The sequence below is a fragment of the Marmota marmota genome, unplaced genomic scaffold (assembly GCF_001458135.2).
Source record: "Marmota marmota marmota unplaced genomic scaffold, marMar, whole genome shotgun sequence".
NCBI lineage: Eukaryota > Metazoa > Chordata > Mammalia > Rodentia > Sciuridae > Marmota > Marmota marmota.
Window position 1 is genome coordinate 55,009,651 of NW_026000037.1, and position 23,207 is coordinate 55,032,857.

General features: G+C 38.5%; 1 protein-coding gene across 1 annotated transcript in view; it reads right to left on the minus strand.

The window, feature by feature from the left end:
• The window catches only part of Stk39 (serine/threonine kinase 39), a 234,037-nt gene that overhangs the window by 78,754 nt on the left and 132,076 nt on the right, over positions 1 to 23,207 (minus strand). Inside the window, exons 13-14 of the mRNA XM_015479274.2 lie at positions 22,392 to 22,454; positions 20,056 to 20,123 (exon numbers count right to left, since the gene is read on the minus strand). Coding sequence (XP_015334760.1) covers positions 20,056 to 20,123; positions 22,392 to 22,454 — 131 coding nt within the window. The remainder of the gene's footprint in view (positions 1 to 20,055; positions 20,124 to 22,391; positions 22,455 to 23,207) is intronic.

The window sequence follows — 23,207 nt, forward strand, 5'->3', positions numbered from 1 at the left end:
GTCCTGTATCATTTAATTTGCTTTATTTACTTTTTATATGTCTGGCACAGTGTTTGACATGTGGTTAAGTGCTAAAACAAAATGTTTGCTGAACAAATGGAAATTAATTAATCTGAGTTCTATTTATTAGTGATTGATAGCAAAAACCACTCACCAATAACTAATAGAGGCAAGTCTAATCTGAAGGCTGATGATTCCTAATTTCTTAATTGAAAATAAATAATATAAGCTACGGTAACAGGAGCAATTAAATGTGTATCTGCAGAAAAAAAGACAAACAAACAACCTCCAAAATGTAGCTAAACAATATTTCCCTGCTCAATTAAATCTTGTTGCAGCTGCTTCTTAAAACAGAGAAGCAATGCAAATGTGAATTTTCTCTGCAAATTCTCCTTGCAGGGGTGACACTGCAGGAAGCATTCAACACTTCACAATTAAGCCAAAAGCACAACACAGACACAGCTTCCAACCACTGCCAAAGACACAGGCCTCAGCTAACAGGACCACTGTCCTCTTTTAATCCTTTCCCTGGTTTCTGACCTGAACTTTGTCATTGGTACATTACTCTATGAAGACTCTGAGCTGCTTATAATTTCTGTCCCCTGTAGTTTCAGCAGCATTATGATGTCTACTTTAAAGCAAGAGAATTTTAATTTCCATTTTTTTATTTGTGCTGAGAAGGCTGCAGATTATGCACTATAGAAATTCTCTAGAGTAAGGATCTCTTTATATAAAGTAATCACTTACAATTCTTTCGGTCAGAACAATAACAGATGTGGGCATTATTAGGAGGATTTAGCTAGTGGAAAGCAACCTCTCAAATTGGAGAGAAGGTGGCACTTTGTTAAAATAATCATTACTCCCTTCTCTGGGGAGGTTGTTCCAAAGTCCTTGTTCATCTCTGCAACATGTTAAAATGTTTTTCTATGGCTCCTTTCTTCTGGAGTTATGCAGTTGTATCAGTAAATAACAACAGCTGACTTGAGGGACGGAGGAAAGGTCCTTGCCATACTGTTGAGTACATCAAAGGTGCTGTCAGTTTAATGGCAGAGATAACCTCCCTTTAAGGTAACCTTAGACTTAATGGTCCTTTCTATAGTTTCAACACTAATAATATAGTAGAGAGTAGGTTGGGAAAAATATATGTCCTTTCCTTATCACTCAATATGCAACTGGAGTCCAAGGCCATTGTGATAAGTTTGGAGCCCTTAAACACAGTGATTTACTGAACATCATGAAGTCAATTTTTGCCTAAGAGAAGCTACCGTGAATCTGCTTGATTTGTCCTTAAAGTATTCATGATAAATTTCTGGAATATGACCTAAAGGCTGTTTATAAAAAAAGATGAGAACCCTGAAAAGAGCAGCTTCTAGTAATTCTATAGGAAACAGGAAGGGAACTATGAAAGCATCAGTATTTCAGAAAAAGAGAAGAAAGTAGAAGATGAAAATGTACACTCCACCAAATCTACAAACACACCAATTCCACACTTCATCTGTTGCACTGTGGGGTGGGGCAGGTCCAAGGAAAGAAGCAGGAGTGGGTGGAAAGCTGAGCAAGCACTCTGCAGAAGCACAGGCAACACGCACGTAGTCCAGGTCAGAGAAGACAAGTGTCTCTGGGGGAAGGACTGAGAACTCCGAAAGGTAGCATTTCTAATAGGCCCATTGCCAAAGAGAACAATCATGTTAAATTCTCTTTTCAAGTAAATGTAGGAAAAACATAAGAATGCATGTACTCCTTTCAAGTAAATATAGAAATTAAGTACACTGAAGAGGAATTGCCCTGAACAGAGAAGAGAAAAAGAAAAGCATTCAGTAAACAGAAAACGCCTTACAATTTTGACGGACTACTTGAAAAACAAAGGCACAGACTTAAAAATGCATTACAGGTTGAGCCTCTTAACCTGAAAATTTGAAATCTAAAAGTCTGCAACTTTCTGAGAATACACCTGACACACAAGTGGAAAATTTCACACCTGACCTCATGGGATGTGTTACAGTCAAAACACAGGTCCACTAAAAATATTGTATAAAATTACCTGCAGGCTATGTGTATCTGAAACAAACATGTATTTTATGTTAGATCCCAAAATTTCTCATTATATATACGTAAATACTCCAAAAATATCTGAAATCCAAAACGTTTTCTGGTCCCAGGCATTTAAAGGTATACTCAAACTGTACTCATTTGCATCTTAGAAACTATGGCAGATAAAATTATATACAAGAGTATAATTATTTCAAAATCAGTCCAGTAAAAAAAAAAATCAAGTTGGCCCTAAAACTGTATCTTGGTACCCTTTCATATTTCTTCTTCCATACCCTAGGTGTTCCCCTCCTTTCAATCTACAGAGAGTAGCTGCAAGCTGAACAGCAGAATGGGGAGACAACCCAGAGCACAAACACTCAGCCACCACCTAACTTGCCCTCTGCAGACCCTCCACTGCAGGCCAAGGCCTTGGTATGCTTCTCCAGGTCACACTGTTATTCAAAAAACTACACCATTATTCTTAATTATACTTACCTGAGTAATTTACCATATGTTAACTTATACATTTAGTTTTCTATGTCCCTTTCTTTATTTTCTTAGACTAAAGCATAATGAGATCCTCAAAGGCCAAGGTTTAGGTTTCATAATATTCTCCATGGTAACTTGCCCAGAAGCTGTGCAATATACTTTAGAATGAATCAGCGTGTCGGTGGATAGTGAGTGAATCTTTTCCTGTTGCCCCACAGGTGGTTGCTAGGATGCTATGCTAAGGATAAAAGTCATCAGGCATCCCATATTCCAAAAAGTGCTGCAATTATTATAAATAAGTCAGCCCCTCCTCTATGGCTTATTGGCCAAAATGGCTATCCTAGTCTTCATCATGACCTCTGACTCCCCCATCCACTATCCATATAAAGAGAATACAGTGGAAGGGATTAGAAAATGAAGAGAATCATCATGCATTATCAGTTCCAAGGAGTGTGCAAGGGTTCCCCACTACCAACTTAACTGCAGGTGTCCCCAGGGTGTCATTCTACAGATCAGAGGTGACAGCAAGGAGAGAAGGAAGCCTGGCATCTCACTCTCTAGATTGATTCCTGCTTAAGGAACAGATTTACCCATCAGCACTACCCCTAATGACTGACAAGATTAACAGGGTGCTGAGAAGGAGCAGCCTTAGAATGTGCATACGTGAGTGCATGTGTAAACACATGTGTACACGTATACACACACACACACACACACACACACACACCATGGCCAGGTATGTCAATGTAGCCAACTGGAAGGTGGACGCAATTAAGCCATCTTGCCATTACCCAACTCCCAAGTACCACTGCTCACCTCTTCCAGGAGAACGGAAGAAGGGAAGCTAGCTAAGACCTCTTCTGAGTGTCCCCACGAAAGGGCTAGCCTTTGGACACCTGCCTCAGAGGACAGTGGCTGCCAGTTAAGTCTTAGAGAAGCAGTGACAACAAAGAATAGAAAGCAGCCCAGAAAGGAGAAAGAAAAGGGTGAAAGAGCTGTGTCCCCTCTTCAGGCAGAGGGGACAGATGGGTGAGGGGAAGGGAAACCGAGCATCATTTGGAAGTTTAAACTAGACTTAACTTTCTTAATAGCCTAAGTGACCGGAAAATTATGGCCTGATACCCAAGATGCCATTAAAAGATGGGGAAGGGAATTGAACAGAGCTCTTTGAAGGTAGCGCCTAAAGAAAAACAAAACTATTTTTTTTAATCCCAGATAGAACAGATGGTTCAATAAATTGATTAAACAAAAGAATAAATGAAGTGCTGTTAAATATCTTTTGGCCTGGATTTTTTCAGCTCCCCATTTTCTTCTTGACCTTCTGAGAGAGGAGAGGGGAGGTAGAGGAATATTCTGAGAAACAAGTGTCTCCTTAGCCACTTAGATATTGCTACAAGTAAGCAAACACACCACTTCCCTGCAGCAGAAGCAGTTAGGCTAATGCAGTCAAAAGGCCAATCTGACTCGAATCCTTGGTGTGATTTACAACGTTGAGAGTTTAAAATGGTACAGCCCACGCTGTGGTAATACACATCCATTCTGAACCTTTTAGGGGACTAATACTTCATCGGAACATTCTCAGAGAAAGCCTTTTCTTTCAGGGGAGGGAGCAAATTGGTGCAATCTAATCACAGAAAGAGCGGATCAAAGGCTGAAAGCACCATAAGCCTTTCAACTGAGCTGATCTTGGATGGGCTCCTCTGCAAGAAATTCTAGAACCAGCTCCAGACAGACATGCCGGCTTTGATTTAATGAAAGCCCCAGAGCTTCTACATTAAGACAACAAAGGTAAATAGCTGGCATGCTGGCAAATGACCTGTGTGGGGCCTTGAAGAGCAGTCCTCTAATAGCCATTGCAGCTTGCTCTGGCTCAGCCATGGTGCGGATGAACACCCTCCCTTAGGGTGTGGGAAATCCAGCCCCTGCCCAAGGCCTCTCTGCAGTGACTTCTTTTCTTAGCTAGGGCAGAAGTCCTTCAATGTTTTTTCAAAACGAGATATAAATGGAAATAAAAATAAACCAGTGGGTTTGAAGAGGACTTACCCAAGTATTTTGTGGTCAAGCACATTTTACAGTATTTCCAATATCCAAATTCATTAAAAACTCCACTGAAAGTCTTATTTTCCTTTGGCGATTAAAGTCACTTACCTACTAACCTCACTGAAGAAACTTGCCGAGTTAAGTAGATTACCAAGGGAGAGGGCAGAGTTTTATTTTCTGAAAATTTTTAAAGAATGGTTCTCATATTTGTGTGATAGTCTGACTTCTTGGTGGCCTAGCAACTAGAAAGCTCAGAAAATAATCTCTAGTTACTCTATGCAGCCACATTCTGATTAAGATCCTTATCGAGTGATGAATTTTTATTGTGCCACAGTTCCCTAAACTACTGTGGATATTTTCAACTTCTTTTTCAGTCTATGCTTTCAAGTTCAGGAAAGTCAGGGTTCTTCATTGCTTTCATAGACACTGGGCCAAGCTTGGCCACCTCTTAGAAGCCATCTCTAGATCCCAGGCAGACCAGGACCAGGGTAAAAGAAGCAAGCCAGGAAACTCTCCCTGAAGAGCCCACGTGTTCCCATCACTGCTCTTACTTTGTTTCTTCTACCTCCTGTGTTGTTGACTCTTGGTAGTCTCCATTTATATCAGTGCTGTGTCCTTCTGGATTCACTACCACCTGCCCACCTGTTAGTGGCATCCAAACTTGGCACCATACACAGGTACTGATGTCATTTCTTTCCCCAAACTCTGAAATTCCACAAGTGATTTCTTGGGTAATGCCTCCCAAGTGATTTGATCCTAGAGCTTCCTTTTTCCACGTAATACCCTCAACAGAGTCCCACAGACTAAGCTTGGTGAACTCCAGCAATGACTTAATGCATCACGCTCTTGGTAAGATGATCTCCATCACCATCAGCAAATGGAACAACCAACGATAGCCCTGATAACACTGGTCACTGAATAACTTTTAAGCCATTAGACCCTTGACTGAACTGGGCACAAGACAACAAAGAAAAACAAGTGTGAGCTAGGGGCAGTAGACCCTGTAATTCCAGCTACTAGGAAGGCTCAAGGAGGAAGTTCACAAGTCCAAGGCTGGCCTGAGGGACTCAGTGAACCCTGTTTCAAAAAATATGAAAATTCCGGGGATATAGCTCAGAGGTAGAGTACTTGCCCAGCATGCATGAGGTCCTGGGTTTAATCTCTGGTACCACATGCATATACAGAAGGGAGGATGGGAGGAAGAAAAGGAAGGAAGAAAGGAAGAGAGGGAGGAAGGAAGGAAGGAAGGAAGGAAGGAAGGAAGGAAGGAAGGAAGGAAGGACTGGCCAAGCATGAAATTACAGAAGACCCAGGATGAAGGAGAGAGGACTAAAGAAGGTGAACACATCCCAAGGTTAACCAATTCCCGGCTAGCAGCCACATAACCTCCAGAATATACAGCTAATGTTAAATAATGGCAGGAATAGAGCCAGTGAGTCCAATAAACTTCAGCTTCTAACTTAGCAAAGGCTCTGATGATTCTCTTACTGCCTTGCCTCCAAACCAATTTTATATAATTCCATTACCCAAAGAATAACATAGAATTCATAATCTAGTCTCTGCCAAGCTATCTCTCTGGTCTTTTCTTTCACTGCAAGATATACAGAGTAGTATTTAAATGAGGACCCACCAGGATCAGATAACAAATTGGAATTCCTGTTTAGATATCAAACAGGAGTGTAACTCTGTAGGCAAGTAAGTTAACTTTTGAGCTTTAGGTCTTTTAAATCTGTAAATGAGAATAATATTAGTATGTATTCTGCAACATTGTTATAAGTAAAGAAAACAAAACAATGGGCATTTAATGTATTACTTTGCATGGTAGCAAGCAGGAAATGCTATTTTTCTGTATGTGCAAAAATACATATGTATTTTTAAAAAATATTTATTTTTTAGTTTTTTAGGTGGACACAATATCTTTATTTTATTTTTATGTGGTGCTGAGACTCAAACCCAGGGCCTCACACATGCTAAGGCAAGTGCACTGCCACTTGAGCCACATCCCCAGCCCCTCATATGTATTTTTATATGTTTTATACCCACATATATATATCAATATGCCATATTATATGCAGAATAACATATAGAGAGTATATTATTATGAATAGGAAAATACACATAGGTCATATTAGAATATATATTATTATGATGGTAATTATTAATCCAGCCACTGAGAACTTACAGTTCTTGACTCTGTGCCCTGTACCCTCCTGTCTTGTCTCTGTTTACTCATCTTTGGGAAATAATCAGATGTGTATAGGGTAGAGCTATTGTGATGTGAAGGCCTGGACCCACTGTGCACTGCCACCAGCACAGAAATGGGTATCAGATGCTTAAGAAGAGCACATGGGAACCACAGATTTGCATCTCTGCCACAGACACTGTAGGAGGCACACATGTACAAATTACTTGGTATTTCTAAGCAATCCCTCTTACCCTCTAAAAGGAACAAGACAGCAACTGCTTATTTCCATGAGACTGTATCTGACACATAAAGATAGGAAAAGGTAAGATTTGTATATAGGCCTATCTTCTTCATAGCATTTGGGAAACACTGGGGTACCCTACAAGTGTTCCATAATAATAATTCAAGGTCCCTAAAGTTCACTGGTCAAATTTAGAGGATTATGAATGTTGGCAATGTGGTGGGTGCTGCATTAGGCTCTGTAATATCAAGAAATGTGGGACCAGAAAGAAGGCATAAAATAAACTAGGGAAGAAATTATACCCCATGAACTGAAGAGAGACCCTTAAAATCTTTCTCTACTAATCAGAACAATGCCCCACCCACAATGTGTCCATGACCAAATCTCAAGAACCTATAAACAAGTTACCTTATATGGCACATGGGACTTTGTGTAGATGTTATTAGGGACTTTGAGATGGGAGGCTATCCTGTATTGTCCAGGAGGGACCATTCTAATCCCACAGATGCTTTAAAGCAGAGAACCTTTGTCATTGCGGTCAGAGGAAGAGAGGTGATGACAGAAGCAGGTTCAAAGTGTTCTTAACGTGCTGGCTTTGCAGATGGAAGGAGGGCGTCAGGAGGTGAGAGATGCTAGCAGATGCTAGAAGCTGGAAAGGGTCACGAAACACCATTCCCTATGGACTTCCATGAAGGAATACTGCCTGTGAATGCTCTGATTCTAACCCACAGAGACTCCTCTGCTGAACTGCTGACCTACAGAGCTAGATGATAGTCAGTTTGTGTTGTTTTAAGCCACTGGGTCTGTGCTAATTTTTTATGGCAGTGATAGAAAGCTAATACAAAGACCAACCAATGAAATTCACTGAGCAGCAGAGATTTCCCACAACACAACCAGTTAACAACTATATGAATTTTACCTAGGGTAACAAAGTTTTCTAACACGTTGGGGATTGCAAAATAAAGTTGAAATTATATTCCAGGAAGTCTGGTTTCAATGGGGAAAAAAAGTTACCGCAAAGAAAGCCCCCAAACTAAAATATGCTTGTTACCTTTCCAAGACTTAACATTTGAGGGAGAAATCTTACCACTCATTATCTCCAGGGATATGGTAACTGAGAACTGAAATAACTTTGCAAACAGTCTCTAGAATTATTCAGCTCTGATCAAGAGGACAAGTCCTAAGAGACAACCATCCCTGATATAACTGGAGAAGAGAATTTTTAGAATGCTAAGAGCAGCAGGTTACCTCATCAGCAGCCAGGGAAGGTGGAATATAAAAAGGGATAAGAAAGACAGGCTCTGCAGAGCAACAGAAAGGATAATACAAAATACTAAGGCATTTGTTCAAATTTCAACCAAATTAATATTGACTTAAATGCCATCGAAGTTTTTTAGGGAACACCACTATTTTTTAAGATCTGCACATTTCCCCCTCACACCTCTCTGTGATATGTCATTAAAAGACCCATGATAAAAAAGCAAGAATCCATGGAAGATGTATGCAACTCAGAAATGTATGACCCATTGGTCCAGCATGCAAGACCAACAGCCAGTGACCCTGCAGTGGCACTGCACTGAGGGGACAATAAAGAGGATGCCCTGCAGCTCAACCCTTTAGGCTGATGTTGGGAATCAGTGCCTGGCACTGACACTGACTAGTCATGTGACACTGCCCAACCCATCTGACTTCTCTGAGGTCAGATGAGAGCTCCCCTGACCACACTCTGCCCCAGGGCTACAGGAATGGGTGTGCTCCATAGAGAAGACTGGCTTCCATCTTTTAGCTGCCTACTGGTACCTGGCTTCATCACATTTTCAATGGGAAAAGGGAGAATAAGGAAGACTTTTTTTTTTTTTTTTAAACTAGGGAATATTCTGCCAGAAAGGGGTTACAGGGAAAGAAGCATATCACACTGGCATGATAAAACATGAACACTGGGACTTGAGACCCAAAGGTAAGGAGAGCCAAGGAACACTGGTGACAAACCCAGGAGAAGCAATTTAGGCTAGGGTTATCTGAAGGGCAGAAAATGCACACGCAAGGCTGCATGTAGCATGATTTCTTTTACATCTCTGTCAGAAACTGTCCTTGCAACCCTTGCAGCAGGGAGTCCATATTTATTTTAAGGGCAGAGTATTTAAAAGGACAAACTATAGAGGTTATACCCAAAGTATTAATTTGCTTAGGAATTTTTATAAATGAAGTCTAACAAAGAAGTATTTTTGTCCACATTTCAGCTATACTGTCAAGAACAGAAAGCTGCCCCCAAAAAATCCCCATGAAGTTTGTGAAATGTGCCTTTCATTAAGAATTGTTCAGCTGGCATTTGTGTAATATACATTTATTAGAGGTCTAGCACATGCTGGGCATTGTGTAAGGCTCTAAGAGCACAACATTGACCTCTCATTTCCTCTGACTATCATGTCTCCATGTCACTTCTTCCTACCCCAGGGTGTTCACAGCAAGCAGCCAAAGGAAGATTCTCTTAAAAATATACATTGGAAGGAAAAACCCAAATGGAGGACTTTAAAATGGAATTCCTTTTTTGTGTTCTATTATTGGTGAGCAAGTTACACTAAAAATAAATAAATAAAAAGTAATAATTCATTTTTATAGCTTCTCAGTGCACGGCCTTAGGTAAAATCCTGCTCTAAGAACTCAGTCCTTTCACAGAGTGAGAAACAGTGACTGCTTCCACAGGGAAGCTGACCCAGGAGCCACAACCAGCCCCTACGTAATCCCCCTGTGCTTTGATCCTGGGCTTACTCAGTTATGCATTTTCAGGTTTCCCAAAGTTTAAGAGTATTTCACAAAGGTCAAAATTCATTGCTAATGGGATTTTTTCTACTGGACAGTTTTCAAACATCATCTTTACACATAGTATAAGCTTCTATATGCCGCCATACTAAAAGTCTGGGAACTCCCTAAATATCAAATAATACCTTTCCCCCGCCTGTTGTTACAGATCTAACTCAGGGCCCTCACAAAAAAGTTAGGTATTCTACCACTGAGCTACATCCCCAGGCTCATACTTTTCAAGTGATATAAATTTTAGCCCATTAATGAAATATAAAGCTAGCATTGAAAAGGAATATATGGAGTTATATTAATTGATATTTAGAATAAGTTGGAAAGCAGATGATAAACTAGTGTTTTATAAAAATGCTTCTAGAAGAGTATTTTTAGAATTTGTATTGATATGTAAATAGAAGGGCTAGAAGAATGTTTATTAAGAGAGTAATAATGATTTATTTCTGGATAATGAGAGTCTATAATTTTCTTATTAACTTTTTCTTTTAATTTATTGATTTTTTTAAATTACTAAGATAACCATATATGGCTGAAAAATAAAGAAGTAATAATACCTTTAAGGAATTCAATAAATTCCTATTGATGACAGTCTTTGTATTCATGATGTCTTCTCAATATCAAAAAATGACAATTTTACAATGAATGATTTTAAATTCTTCTATTTTGTTCCCCTTGTATTACCAGATTGTTCTGAATAAAAGCCTCCTTTCCTCTATCAAGTTTACCAGCACAGAGGTTTGAAATATACAAAAGGCAACACCCTACACTACCCTGTCATCACCTGTACTGTCACCTGTATTCAAACCATCTCTGTACACCACACCATCACACTGCTGGATTAACGTTAGAAGACTCAGATGCCCACCAGGCTAGAGGAAGCAGCTTCAAGACTGTCGGAAATCTACCTAACATCTCTGATGTTTCTTTCTTTTTCATCTTTTGGTAGCAAATGTAGGACAAATGGAACAATTAAAGCAGACAAGTGATGTGACTGTGCCTTTAAAATTATATAACACCGCAAATGCTGGTTGCTATCTGAATCATCATCTTGAGCATCTCCTCCAAGAAAAACATTTTCAGGTATTCCTGTCACAATATTTAATGATGAGTTTATCAGGAAACATTGTTAAAAGAATATTTATGTGAAATGTTAATGAGAAGACAGGCTAAATGTGACATTCCTTAAAACACATGGGTTTCTTAGTACATCCAGGAAGGACTAAATAAAGCAAGGCCAGAGGGTCAAGTGGAAAAGAATAGACTGGCATGTTAAACAGAGATGGGTTCAAGACCTGTTTCTGCTTCTGAAGAGTTTCTTAGTGTTGGACAAATACTACGCAACTTTGAACCTTGAACTCCTCACCTGTGAAATGTTAACAACCATGGCACTAGTGTTATGGTGGTTTATGATGATTAACCAAAAAGTATATGACATGCTTATTGTACTGCCTGGCTCATAGTATGTACCTCATTTCATTGAAGGATACCACTGACAATAAAGCCAAAATGTGTAACAATTACTCTAAGTTTCAAAGGAAAGAAAATACCAAAGAGAACATCCAAAAAGCTAAGTAAAATGCAAATATTTTTCAGGCTAAAAACCATATTTCTAATAATTTGGCACTTACATAATAATACATCCCACTAACGGAAAAATAAACGTGGTCTTGTCAAAAATAATTGAAGACTGCAAGCCTCTTACCAAATCCCATGGCCTGACACTGCCCCTGGATTCACCCTACCCATTACTCTTCTCAAAATGTGGTTGCTGAAAAATACAAACACCAGTTACTATGGGAACAAGCAAACCAAAGATAATATCCAGACAAAAGGGCTCTCACCTTCCTCTAACTACCCACAGCTCTTCTTTTTATCTGTCTTCATATTGCACTTATCACTTTCTACCTTGCATTAGAGTCATTTGTGCGGGATCTGATCTCTCCGCCTACATGCTAAGCTCTGGGAGTGCAAAAGCCTTGTCTTATTCATCTTGGGGTTTTCAACAAAGCCTTGCACAAAGAAAGCAGCAAATAAGTAATGTATCGAGGAGGGGGAAAAGGAACATGTACTGAAAAGCAATGCTCAACTGAACACTATGCCTATACCTTCTAACCTTTTGGGGAAAAAAAATTAATCAAGCCTCCCAGCCACTTAACTAGTAAGAATTATAAAATTAACCCTATTTTTCAGGATGAAAAATAGCTTAAGAATTCTAATTCCTCCTGAATAATGATATGATAGAATTAAGGCATACTAATGCTAAAACAGCGATCAACACTGTTTCTAAGAGATCTAGCTTTCCTTATGAAATCAAAATTTACTAATAAGCCTGTTCTTTATATTTTACCTTTTAATAGAGAAATTAAAATAATGTCAAATTGGGCAATGATTATTATACTGATGGATTTTTGTTAAAATAAATATCTTATTCTAGAGATTTTTTTCCCCTACAAACAGCAAAACCATTGCATTGATCTGGGGGCTTTTTAACTGTTCCATCAAGATCTAATGATACTACTGTATAAAAACAAAGCAAATTCATTATAAGCTGGTTGATGGAACACACCTTGTCAAAATATCTATGGGTATGATGATTGTTATGGCTATCTTCAGCAAAACTATAAAAGTAATCCATAGGGCTGGGCTGTCAAAGTATGAACAGCACTGAACACAAAGGAATGAATAATTTTCCTGATACGTTTATCATTTTTCCAAGTCAATGCCCTCATTCTAAAAAAATGCATGTTTTATGCCAAATATGCAACTATTTTTAAATTTTGAAAAATATACTAATGGCAAAATGTATGTGTACCGTTTGACTTAAGTCAGAGATTTTATTACCATCTCCTGACAGTATATAAATTATAAGGAGGCCTACATGATAGCTTTCTCTTGAGATGTGTTTAAGAACATTTCCTTATCTCATACCTGACTTTATTATATTTGTTTTTTTATGTCACAGATCACATTTACATACATAATGGACAAGAGAATATGTGCAAAGTACACATAAAAAAAGGAAAAATCTACACTTTATCTCTAGCGTTTAACATTGAGACCTAAAGTTCAAACCTATTTTTCCAATCTTACATATAACAAATTACTTTGAAAAGCAAATTGGAACAATAATATATCTTCTAAAGAAAGGAATTAGTTTTTTGCCAATGCCCACTAGAGCTGAATAAATAACTGGGAAATAAACTACCTGTAACCACAATGTATTTGTCCTTTCTTGTGAAAAGGGACATTTGGGAAAGCAGAATATTTCTCTGTTTACTACTCACAGAATAAAGACAGGCTTTTCAAAAAGATGGGAAGGAGACAGACAGGTAGGCAATGAGGAAGGAAGCCATGCTCCCAGAATGTGAGTCTGTAAAAGTCAGTATGACCTTTCCAAGAGGTGAGGGTAGCCACCCACATAGCATTAGTTTAGGACTGAGAGAAGGCTGGCTTGAACTGAAGTCTACTACCCACTAATCTGTGGAATACAGCACACATGAATGCCATCCCCAAATGGCCTCAGGAAAAAGCAAGGAAAGCATGCCTGCTGATATCCACAGACTGTACAGGCCAGTGATTGACAGAGACGGAGGGAGTGCATGTATAAAATGAATATGCATATTATGCAAATATATACACATGTGTATATATAAATGTAAATACGTGTAACTGCAGATATGCACACACATATCAGAGTCTTGACATGCAATGGAACTGAATTAAAGGGTTACAAAAGATTTTAGTTTCAAAATCTGATAAACATTGACTGAGAAGAGCATTCTACCATCCTACCATACAGGTTGGTTCAGGAGATAGCTGTTTGGGCCCAGAGGAGTTACAAATGATCCAGAGTAAATTTCAAATGGGGAGTAGGTGTGAAGAAATTGTATGGCAGGGATCAATATTAGAGGGCGGGCTTTTGATTCTGAAGGAGCTTATAGCTTTGGAGGTTCTAAAGAAGTAAGGCATAAAAGCAAGTACTGGTAGTGAGAAAAGAGGGCCAGGGACTGCCACCTTGCACATAAGAGGTCATCTTGATGGCAATTCTATGGCCTGAATTTACTTATTAAACAGTGTTACTCAAAGGACCAGTATGAATATTTTTAAATGTTGTATTTCCATTTCAGTTAGACTCATATACACACACATTTACATTCTGGGCTTTTAGGATAATGTCCATTTTAAGGACACTTAAAAGTTCATAGTCATTTACCTCAAATGATCCCTGTGCAGTCTGTTAATCTTACCATATTTCCCTAATAGATTCACTCCCTTGTTCTCTTGCACAATTATCTTCTTCTCTTCCTATTACCTTTAACACCTTCTTTCCTTCCTATCGTAAACAATAATTTCCTTATTTTCCTGGACAATACAAACAACAGAGAGGACTTTCATACCACCCCCAGGTCTATCAACCTCCTGGGAGACTCTTTTGCTGCCTTCCCTCATGGGACTGCACTATCCAGCACTGGACCTTTCATTCTCCTCTCCAAGGCTGACACCTACACGGCTATCTGACTTTGACCCCTGCTTACCTGCTTAGGGACATCAGCCTTACAATGTTTCCTCTCTCAATCTTTTCTTCTTATAATCTTTTTCTTCTTTTCTTCTTTATAAGTAAGTGGATTTTCCCACTTACTTATAAACATGCTTTTAAAAAATCTCTCTTTACCCCATATTCTCACTGACTTATCACCCCATTTTCTTGCTCCCCTGTATGAAGAATTTCTAGTAAGAGTTATCTGGTTTAACTAATGATCTGTCCTTGGTATCATTCTTCCCATTGTGTCTTGAGCTCAGTGTGATAGTGCTCTTGTCCCCGTCACTCCACTGAAACAGTTCTTGCCAAGGTCAAAAATGTATTTTGCCAAATACAGTGGTGAATTCTTCATTCTCATTGTATTTGATCTATTATCAGCACTTGATGCAATTTTACACTCCTCCACTATGGAGACGCTCCCTCCATTTGGTTTATAGGAGCCTCATTCTCCTCTCCTTATCCAGTCTCTGCCTCTCAATCTGGGTCTGCTTACCTGTGCATTACCTGTGATATTAGCCCTCTCTCCACTTTCTCTCACTCCCTAGATAATTCATCTGATTTCATCATTTAAAATGCTGTATGCACCAACAGTTCTCAAAGTTACATCTCTAGCTCAGATATCTTTGAAATCACACATTCAAATGCCTAGTTGACATCTCCATATCGATACCTAATAGATGATTCAAACTCACCAAGTCGAAAACTAAATTCTTGATTCTACTCCAATTCTCTTGTCCAACTCAGGAAACAACAACTCCAATAACCCATATTTTCAGGCCAAAACCTTGAGTAATCTTTGAGTTCTTGCTTCTTACCCAGAAGTCAATTATTATTTACTACCTCCATTAGTCCCCATCCTGGTCCAAGTCACACCATCATTCACTGAAGCTCTGTAGTCACCTGTTGAGGGGCTTTAGCTGCCACCCTAAATGGTCACTATATAATCAGTTCTCTATTAAGCAACAGCAGAGCTCTCTTTAAAATTTAACAGAGATCAATCATATCACTCTTCTTCTCATGGGGCTCTAACAGCTTCCCATACTTGAAGAGTGAAAGCCGAAATCTCCTCCACAAGCTACAGAGCCCTACATGACTGGGCTCCTGCACTGACTATGGAACTCATCTCCTACCACTCTGCCCATAATGGTTTCCTGCTTAAAACTTGCTTCCCAAATAGAACCTTACAATTGCTGTTCACTCTACCTTGTGGCTTGATTCCTCTCTTCTATCACAGGGTCTGTGGGCTCAAATACCACTTTACTCAGAAAGGTCTTCTATGGTAGGCAGAACTCTAGGACAGCCATAATAGTTCTGTTCTCTGCTATACATGTCCTGCACAATCCTCTCCCATGGAGTATAAACAGGACCTGAAAATAAGATGGGATATCACTCCTGGATTAAGTTACAATACATGGCAAAGGTGGAGGGATTTTGCAGATGCAATTATGGCTTTGAATCACTTGGCTTTGAGTTCATCAAAGGGGAGGTTACCCTAGGTGAGACTGACTTAATAGACAAAGTCTTTACCAGAAGGACTAAGACCTTGGAGGGGAAGGAAGATGGTCTCCTGCTGCTCTTGAGAAAGCAATCATGTTGTGGAACTTTCGGTGGAGGGGGTGGCTTACAAGAGTTAAGGGCTTCAGCCCACAACTTTGCCAATAGTCCACATGAGCTTGAGAGAGGACCTTCAGCTGCAACAGAGGATTCCTTGCACTCAGTCTTTGAGTCAATGAGCAGGTGACCTAGCCAAGCTTTGCCACACTTCTGATCCACAGATACTCTGAAATAACAAATGGCTGCTGTTTGAAGACACTAAGCTTATGGTAACTTTTTACATAGCAACGGAAAACTAATACACCTTCTCTAATGTAGAATAATCTTCCCCTTGCTTTCTATACTCCTGACATAGATATAGACATATATTTTCTTTCAGAGAACTGATATGACAGAGAATTGATATGACAGAGACAGAATTTGAATACTTAACATTTTTCCTCTCCCTGACATTAGAATGTAAGATCCCTGGGATCAAGAAATCTGTCTTTTCTGTCTGCTACTGTATATCACAGCACCCAGAACAGTACCTTGCACTTTGTAGGTGCTCAATATGTACAGAATGTACATTTACATTAGCACAGAATGATGACAAAAATGTAAGGGCAGTTAACTTTTACTTTTCAAAGGCTACTTCTCAATGAAGTACAAGGACTCTCAACAACACTAGCCATTAGGGAAATGCAAATCAAAAAGATCACCCCAGTTAGAATGGCTATCATCACAAAGACAAAAGAAAACAAGTGCGGGCAAGGATATAGAGGAAAGGGAAACTAGTTATACTGTTGGAGTAAATATAAATAGCCATTTTGTAAATGGTATGGAGGCTCCTAAAGTAAATAAAAATAGAACACATATGACCCAGAAACTCCAGTACTGGGTATATATCCAAAGGAAAGGAAGCCAGTGTGTCAAATAGACACCTGTACTCACTTGTATGTTTATGGCGACACTATTCATGATAGACAAGAAATGGAAATAGCCTAAGTGCCCATCAGCTAACGAATGCATAAATAAAATGTGGTGCAAATACACATACCATGGAGTACTATTCAGTCACAAAAATAATGAAATCCTGTCATTTGAAGCAATATAAATGGAACTAGAGATCATTATGATAAGGGAAATAGACTAGACATAGAAAGACAAGATGATCAAATAATCTCTCTTATAGGAAGAAGTTTAAAAAGTGAATTCTATAGAAATAGAGAGTAGAATCGTGGTCTTTAGAGGATACAAGATTAGGAGAGAAGGGAGATAGGAAAAGATTGGCGAACAGATACCAAAATATAATTAGAAAGGAGGAATAAATTCTAGAGTTTCATAACTCTAGTTTCATAACTCTAGTATAAAGAGAATGTATACTTTACAACAATTTATTATATATTTTAAAATACTTTGAAGAGAGGATTTTGAGTCTGTCCAACACTAAATGTTTGAGGTGATAGAAATGCTAATTTCCTTAATTTGATCACTAGACACTGTAAAATGTCAATTATACCCCATAAATATGTACAATCATTCTGTGTCAATTAAAAACAAAACAAATTTTTTAAAAATGAGTGGCTTCAAACAAATGCCAGAAGACCTGACCCTCCCTTAAACTACTAAATGCACTAATCAATGTTTTAGGTTAATATTAAAAGAGAGATTCATCCAATGGGAAAGTGACATTTACCCAAACATTGTAACTAATATGATACACAGATGATCATGACTGAAATATGTGGTGGGCATGACATATGTCAATGCTCACAGGTGGATGTTCTAGTGATAACTAAGTCACACCCAGAGTTTTAAAATGAGCTGTGGTTCAGAACTAAGCTTAGAAACAAAAAAAATATATATATTGTTTTGGTTGCTGTTGTGTCATGACAACTGTGTCACCAATATGCATTGATATTTCAGAAAACAATGAAAACCTGAACTGATAAAGGAGAAAGAGTGTGCACTGCAAAAACATCACATGATCTTACTGCCATATTCCACCCTGCTCAGACCACATGGGAGTCCTGTTTACACATGGGCACTATGATCAAATAGGACATGGTTAAAACTGGGAAATAACTGCATGAAAAGACAGCTGAGTCAAAAGGATTTAGATTAAACAAACTAAAACAAATTCCTGTCCTGTGGAACTTTTTAGAACATTTAAATGTTCCTATGGTTTCCAAAAAAGGTGTGTGTGTATGTGTGTGTGTGTGTGTGTGTGTGTGTGTGTGTTATACAAACAGATGAATAGTATACATTATTTCTTAATTTATTTAAATGTAGAACCCTTCTTCATGGAGCAACATGCTTATAATCCCCAAGCTTATAAATATGACAACCTAAGACCCATAAAGGAAAAGGTAACCAAAGCAGGTACAGACTAAATGTTAACAAAAGTGAGCAACCAGGACTATAGGGCAAAGTAGAAACTATATTATAAGAAGCAAGGCTAAAGATATTTGCAGCATTTTTGCCTAGGAAAAGGGAAGATTGAGCCCTGAAAATATACAGATGACTCTCTCAGAAAAGAGAGGAAATGTATTTGTTTTATATAGTTCTAGTACCTAGAACAAAACAATAACTAGGGCAAGGCTCAGGATCATGCTTTTTATGGACACATATCTGGGGAGACTTTTATCCAGAAAGCCTGCCATTTACTCAATGGGGCATAATTAAAGCTCATAGGAGCCCAAAATAGGAAGGTCATTTTAATCCTCAGAAGGTTGAGGATTCAACAAAGTTTTTCAGTGTCAAAAGGGCAATTGTGGAGAAAAGGAGAGCTGAATTAGACTCAGGGGCTAGATGAGCATCTAGCAGAAACACCATAGAAAAGAATCCTGCATATACAAAGCAGGAGCCTGATTACTAGATTCTCAAGGTCACTTGCAACTCTGTATACTCAAGGAGCAAAACTGTAAACTCTACAGTTTCACTCACCCCTGCACATCAATGACAAACACTAGACCTGGCACAGAGTAGGTTCCTCATAAATACTGGTTGAATGAATGAATAATTGAATAAGTGAAAAATAAATGAAAGAAATATCTGATTCTAAAGGCAAACAAAAGGGAACAGTCTGCTTCATTCCTTGGCAGAGGTAAATTTGCTAATTGCGAATAATAATCAAGGCTACTTTCAAATATCAGGAAAAATAGTCTTGTAATAGTTACACTTCTTGGCTGGGAAATCAACTCTGAATTAAACCACAACCAAGGTTCCTATAAGGTTCTCCTGGTAAGTATGTGAAAATGGACTGCATGCAGATTGACTGACTGTCAGAAGTAAAGGTGATTGGTGGTGATAATCTGCCCTAATGGACAAGACAACTCAGAGGGCAGAAACTAACCATGATGATAAACCCACTTTTTGTAGTTCTGAACATGTGAACATGTCATTAGCCAAATTTTATTTGCATAATTTTCCGAAGGAGAACACACAATACACCACACACACACACACACACACACACACAATTTTTTTAGAATACCTCCAAAATGTGATAATATTCTGACCAATCTGGTAAATTAAGCTATTTACAATGAGGTTAAGCAGTTTTCTTTTGTCTTGAGATTCCAAATGCTCAACAAAGAATATCTGCAGATAAACCTTTAAATTAAAAACTTCTTAAAATAGAAATAGCTTTCATTCACCAGGCTATCAACTGTCAGGCACCATATTTGTATCCATTTCCTAGAAGAATGAAGGCTCTTTCAAAATATATCTGTCATTTCTCCACAGTGGCTGATCAAACCTGCCACTGAAAAATGTTCTGAACAGGCAACTTGTAGTACAAGCATGGTTTATTTCTGTCAGAGACTGACTGCTGGAGTGTGAAAGAAACTCATTAAAAATCTCTTACTGTGATCTTACATTGTTAAAAAATAAAAGGAAAAACCCCAGAAAGAAAGAAAAGAAAAAAAAAAAAAAGCTTAGTGATGGGTACCCTGAGTCTGCAGACTCTTATATAGTGCTTTTCTCTCTTGGTCTTCTTTAGCAAGCAATTAAAAGAGCACAATTAGTTTGGGGAATATGGCATACACTGGTTGTTTGGGGAAATCAAGTAAGTTAAAACAATTTTATTTTATGCTAATGTCCTGAAAAGTTAATGAAAGAGATCAGAATATTGTACTATAAGAAAAATGATGGAAAATAAACAACAGCATTATTTACCTCAATCTTAAAACGAGGTTCACAGCGCAAGAAGCTTCTCTGTAGTCTTCACTCGAGTTGGGTTGGCCCTTTAAAAACACAACAGCAAATGGTGTTGGAAACTTTATTGAAAGAAGAATGAATAAGATCACCATATCCTTTAACCATGCATCCCTTTCTTTCTGGAAATTTCAAAACTAGGACTTCAGACCTGCAGGTTTTGTTTGGCCTCACAACACCTCTAAGTGAAGATCAAAATGATGCCCAATTCCCATTGCAAATGTGGACAGAATGTTTCAAAGAGAGAGACTCAGTAGTAGGGTGGACACTGTGAATGACTGGTACAAGCTGCAGTAAATTCAAAGTAGGGTCAGCCATCCAAAGTGGAGCCATCGAAAGTGGCACCCTATAGCTAGAGCAATGGAGTCTCACCCACTGGGCCTTGGTGATGCACAAAGGTTGGGCACCTTAAACCTTAAGGTGGAGAGGACGGTGGAACCAGTAGGACTGGCATCCATTTCTCTTTCTTGCCTTTCTCACCCACGGCCTATTTCCTTGAACATAGATTATCTATTTCAAGTGCCTGTGCCACATAGCCCCACCCTATTCCCATGAATCCTTAGCCACTAGTAGATTTATTTGTCTAAGAAGAGAAAAATAACAAGACTTCAGGGTCAAGACTTGGCTCTGCCACTTACCAGCTGTGTAAACATGGAACAAGCCCATGGAAAAGACTTGTTTTCCCCTTTACAAAGCAGGGGTAATACCTGCCTCAAAAAGTTTTGGGAAAACGATATACATGAAAGTGAGCCATAAACTATAAAATATTAAACAATTCTAGTTATTATAATCCCTTTTGCTATTTCCTTTGCTCACTTTGCTTTCTTTTTTGTTATTATTATTATTTGCCTTTCATCGTTCAGTGAATCCCTACTGTTTATCTCTACTGAGTTGACTGACACAGCATAAAGCCCTACACTGAACTCTGGTTCTGCCTCTGACCCATGGTGTGACTTTGCACAAACTACTCAATCTTTGCAAGTCTTGATTCCTCAGCCATAGGATAAAGGCCAGGTTATCAGACCTCAAACAGGCTTTCCACAACCAAGAAACCCCGTTGCTCTAGCCATCTCCCAAATAAATAACTGCTTTCTAAAATAGAGATCAGGCAAAATAGAAACAAATTTAAATGAAACATACAGATTTAGGAAAAAAATACTGTGATTCTAAGGCTGATGATGCTTTATAGTATAATCACTTTTTTGTGGTAGGAATGCCAAATTTTTATTGATTCTTTTTAGTTATACATGAAAGTAGAATTCATTTTGAAATAATTATAAAAGCATGGAATATATCATATTCTAATTCAGATACCAATACCTCTCCTTCCCCTTCCCTTTTCCTACCCCCTGCTCCCTTCCCTCTATTGATCTTTCTGACTTTTGCCATAGTTATTTTATTTTTTTAATTAATTTCTGATGGATATACACGATGTTGAGATTCACGATGTTGAGATTCACTGTGGTGCATTCATATATGAACATAGGAAAGTTATGTCAGATTCATCCCACTGTCTTTCCTAATCTTATCTCTCCTCCCTTCCTTCATTCCCCTTTGTCTAATCCACTGAATTTATATTCTCTCTCCCGCCCCTTATTGTGTGTTAGCTTCCACATATCAGAGAAAACTTTGACTTCTGGTGTTTGGGGATTGGCTTATTATAACCTCTTTAAGAGCAGAAGTATTTGCCTACCAATTCTATAGCAGAACTAGAATGTGACTCTGCACTGCAACTCTATACCCACAGTCCTTGCCCTGAATTGCTCAGCATCCTTGACTACACTCAGCATGACTCACCGCACAGGTCTTCTGTCATACACCTTTTATAATAATGCATTGTACATGCATTTCACTGTCACTGGACTATTATTTTTACAAGCCAAGTTGTAGAGATGAATTGGCCCATAAAATTCAATAATAAAAGAATTATGAAAAGAGGTTATAGAAATCCAACCAAGAGCAAAAGAAAAGTATAAATTAGCTACAATGTTTTGTGGCTGGAATATAACAGAAGGGTGAGTCATTTTCTTTCCTTTGCGTACTTTCCACAGTCCCAGCAATTTCAAAAGCATTCTAGTAATTTTTTCTTGCTCTTGAACCTATCATTAAAGGCTAGAGGTCGTGAAAGGATGGTCAATAATAACCATCCTTTTTTTCCATATCTATTCAAAGGGAGAGTTTATAAGCCCCAGGTTTGGCAATGTACTCTGAAATTGTCTACCTGCTTAAATGGTGGGTTTCTCTAAAGGTCTGCCTACAAAGCTTCTCTAATGGAAATGACTGGCAAAGGAACCTACCTGAGAGTCGTGCACGGAGAGGGACTGTATTTGCTCGGGGATACTGCTGGTGTTCACCGAGATCTGTTAAGAGAACCACCATGATATTACTCAAGGAAGCCAAAAGGAGACATCAAGGTCAATGTAGTTACACTGTGTACCAACTGCCAGAGACAATAATGTTCAGATCTTAAAGCAGTAGTGTTTCCTAAACTATATCCCAAATGCTTCTGACTGCCTGCATTGGAATCACTCAGGGAATGTGCTATAAATGCCTGGGTCCCACTTTGGCCTGTGATTCAGAATTTTGTTTAGATGGGAGAACATCTGTGTCTTTAAAGGGTTCTCCAGGACGACCTGTAGGGTTTGAGAGAGCAACTCAGCCAAAGTGAAAAAGCATAGACTATTTGATATTTTAAATTGGATAACAACTTTTTTCATTAGATATTTTCATCTAATGAGAAGTTTTAGACTCAGTAAAAACTGCCCCTTTAATTATTACTGTAACTATTGATTGTAATTCACAAATGTATAAGGTTAAGTGGGTTTTTTAAAATAATTTTCCCCAACAGAAGGATCGGTTACATTTTTCTCTCAAAAATTGGAATTGTGGCCCTGAGCTGACACCTAAATCATTTTTACCTCACAACTGACTTTTATGAACTCTGCCCTGTAGTAAACCTTGAAAGACAGAAAACAAAACAAGAAACAACAACAACAGCAAAAAAGAAAAGAAAAAAACTAAAGAAAAACAGCAATGAAAACAAATGAAAAGGATCTTCCATTTCTAACCTACTACCAATTCTAAAATAATCAGAAATTCTTTCTGGCAAAAAT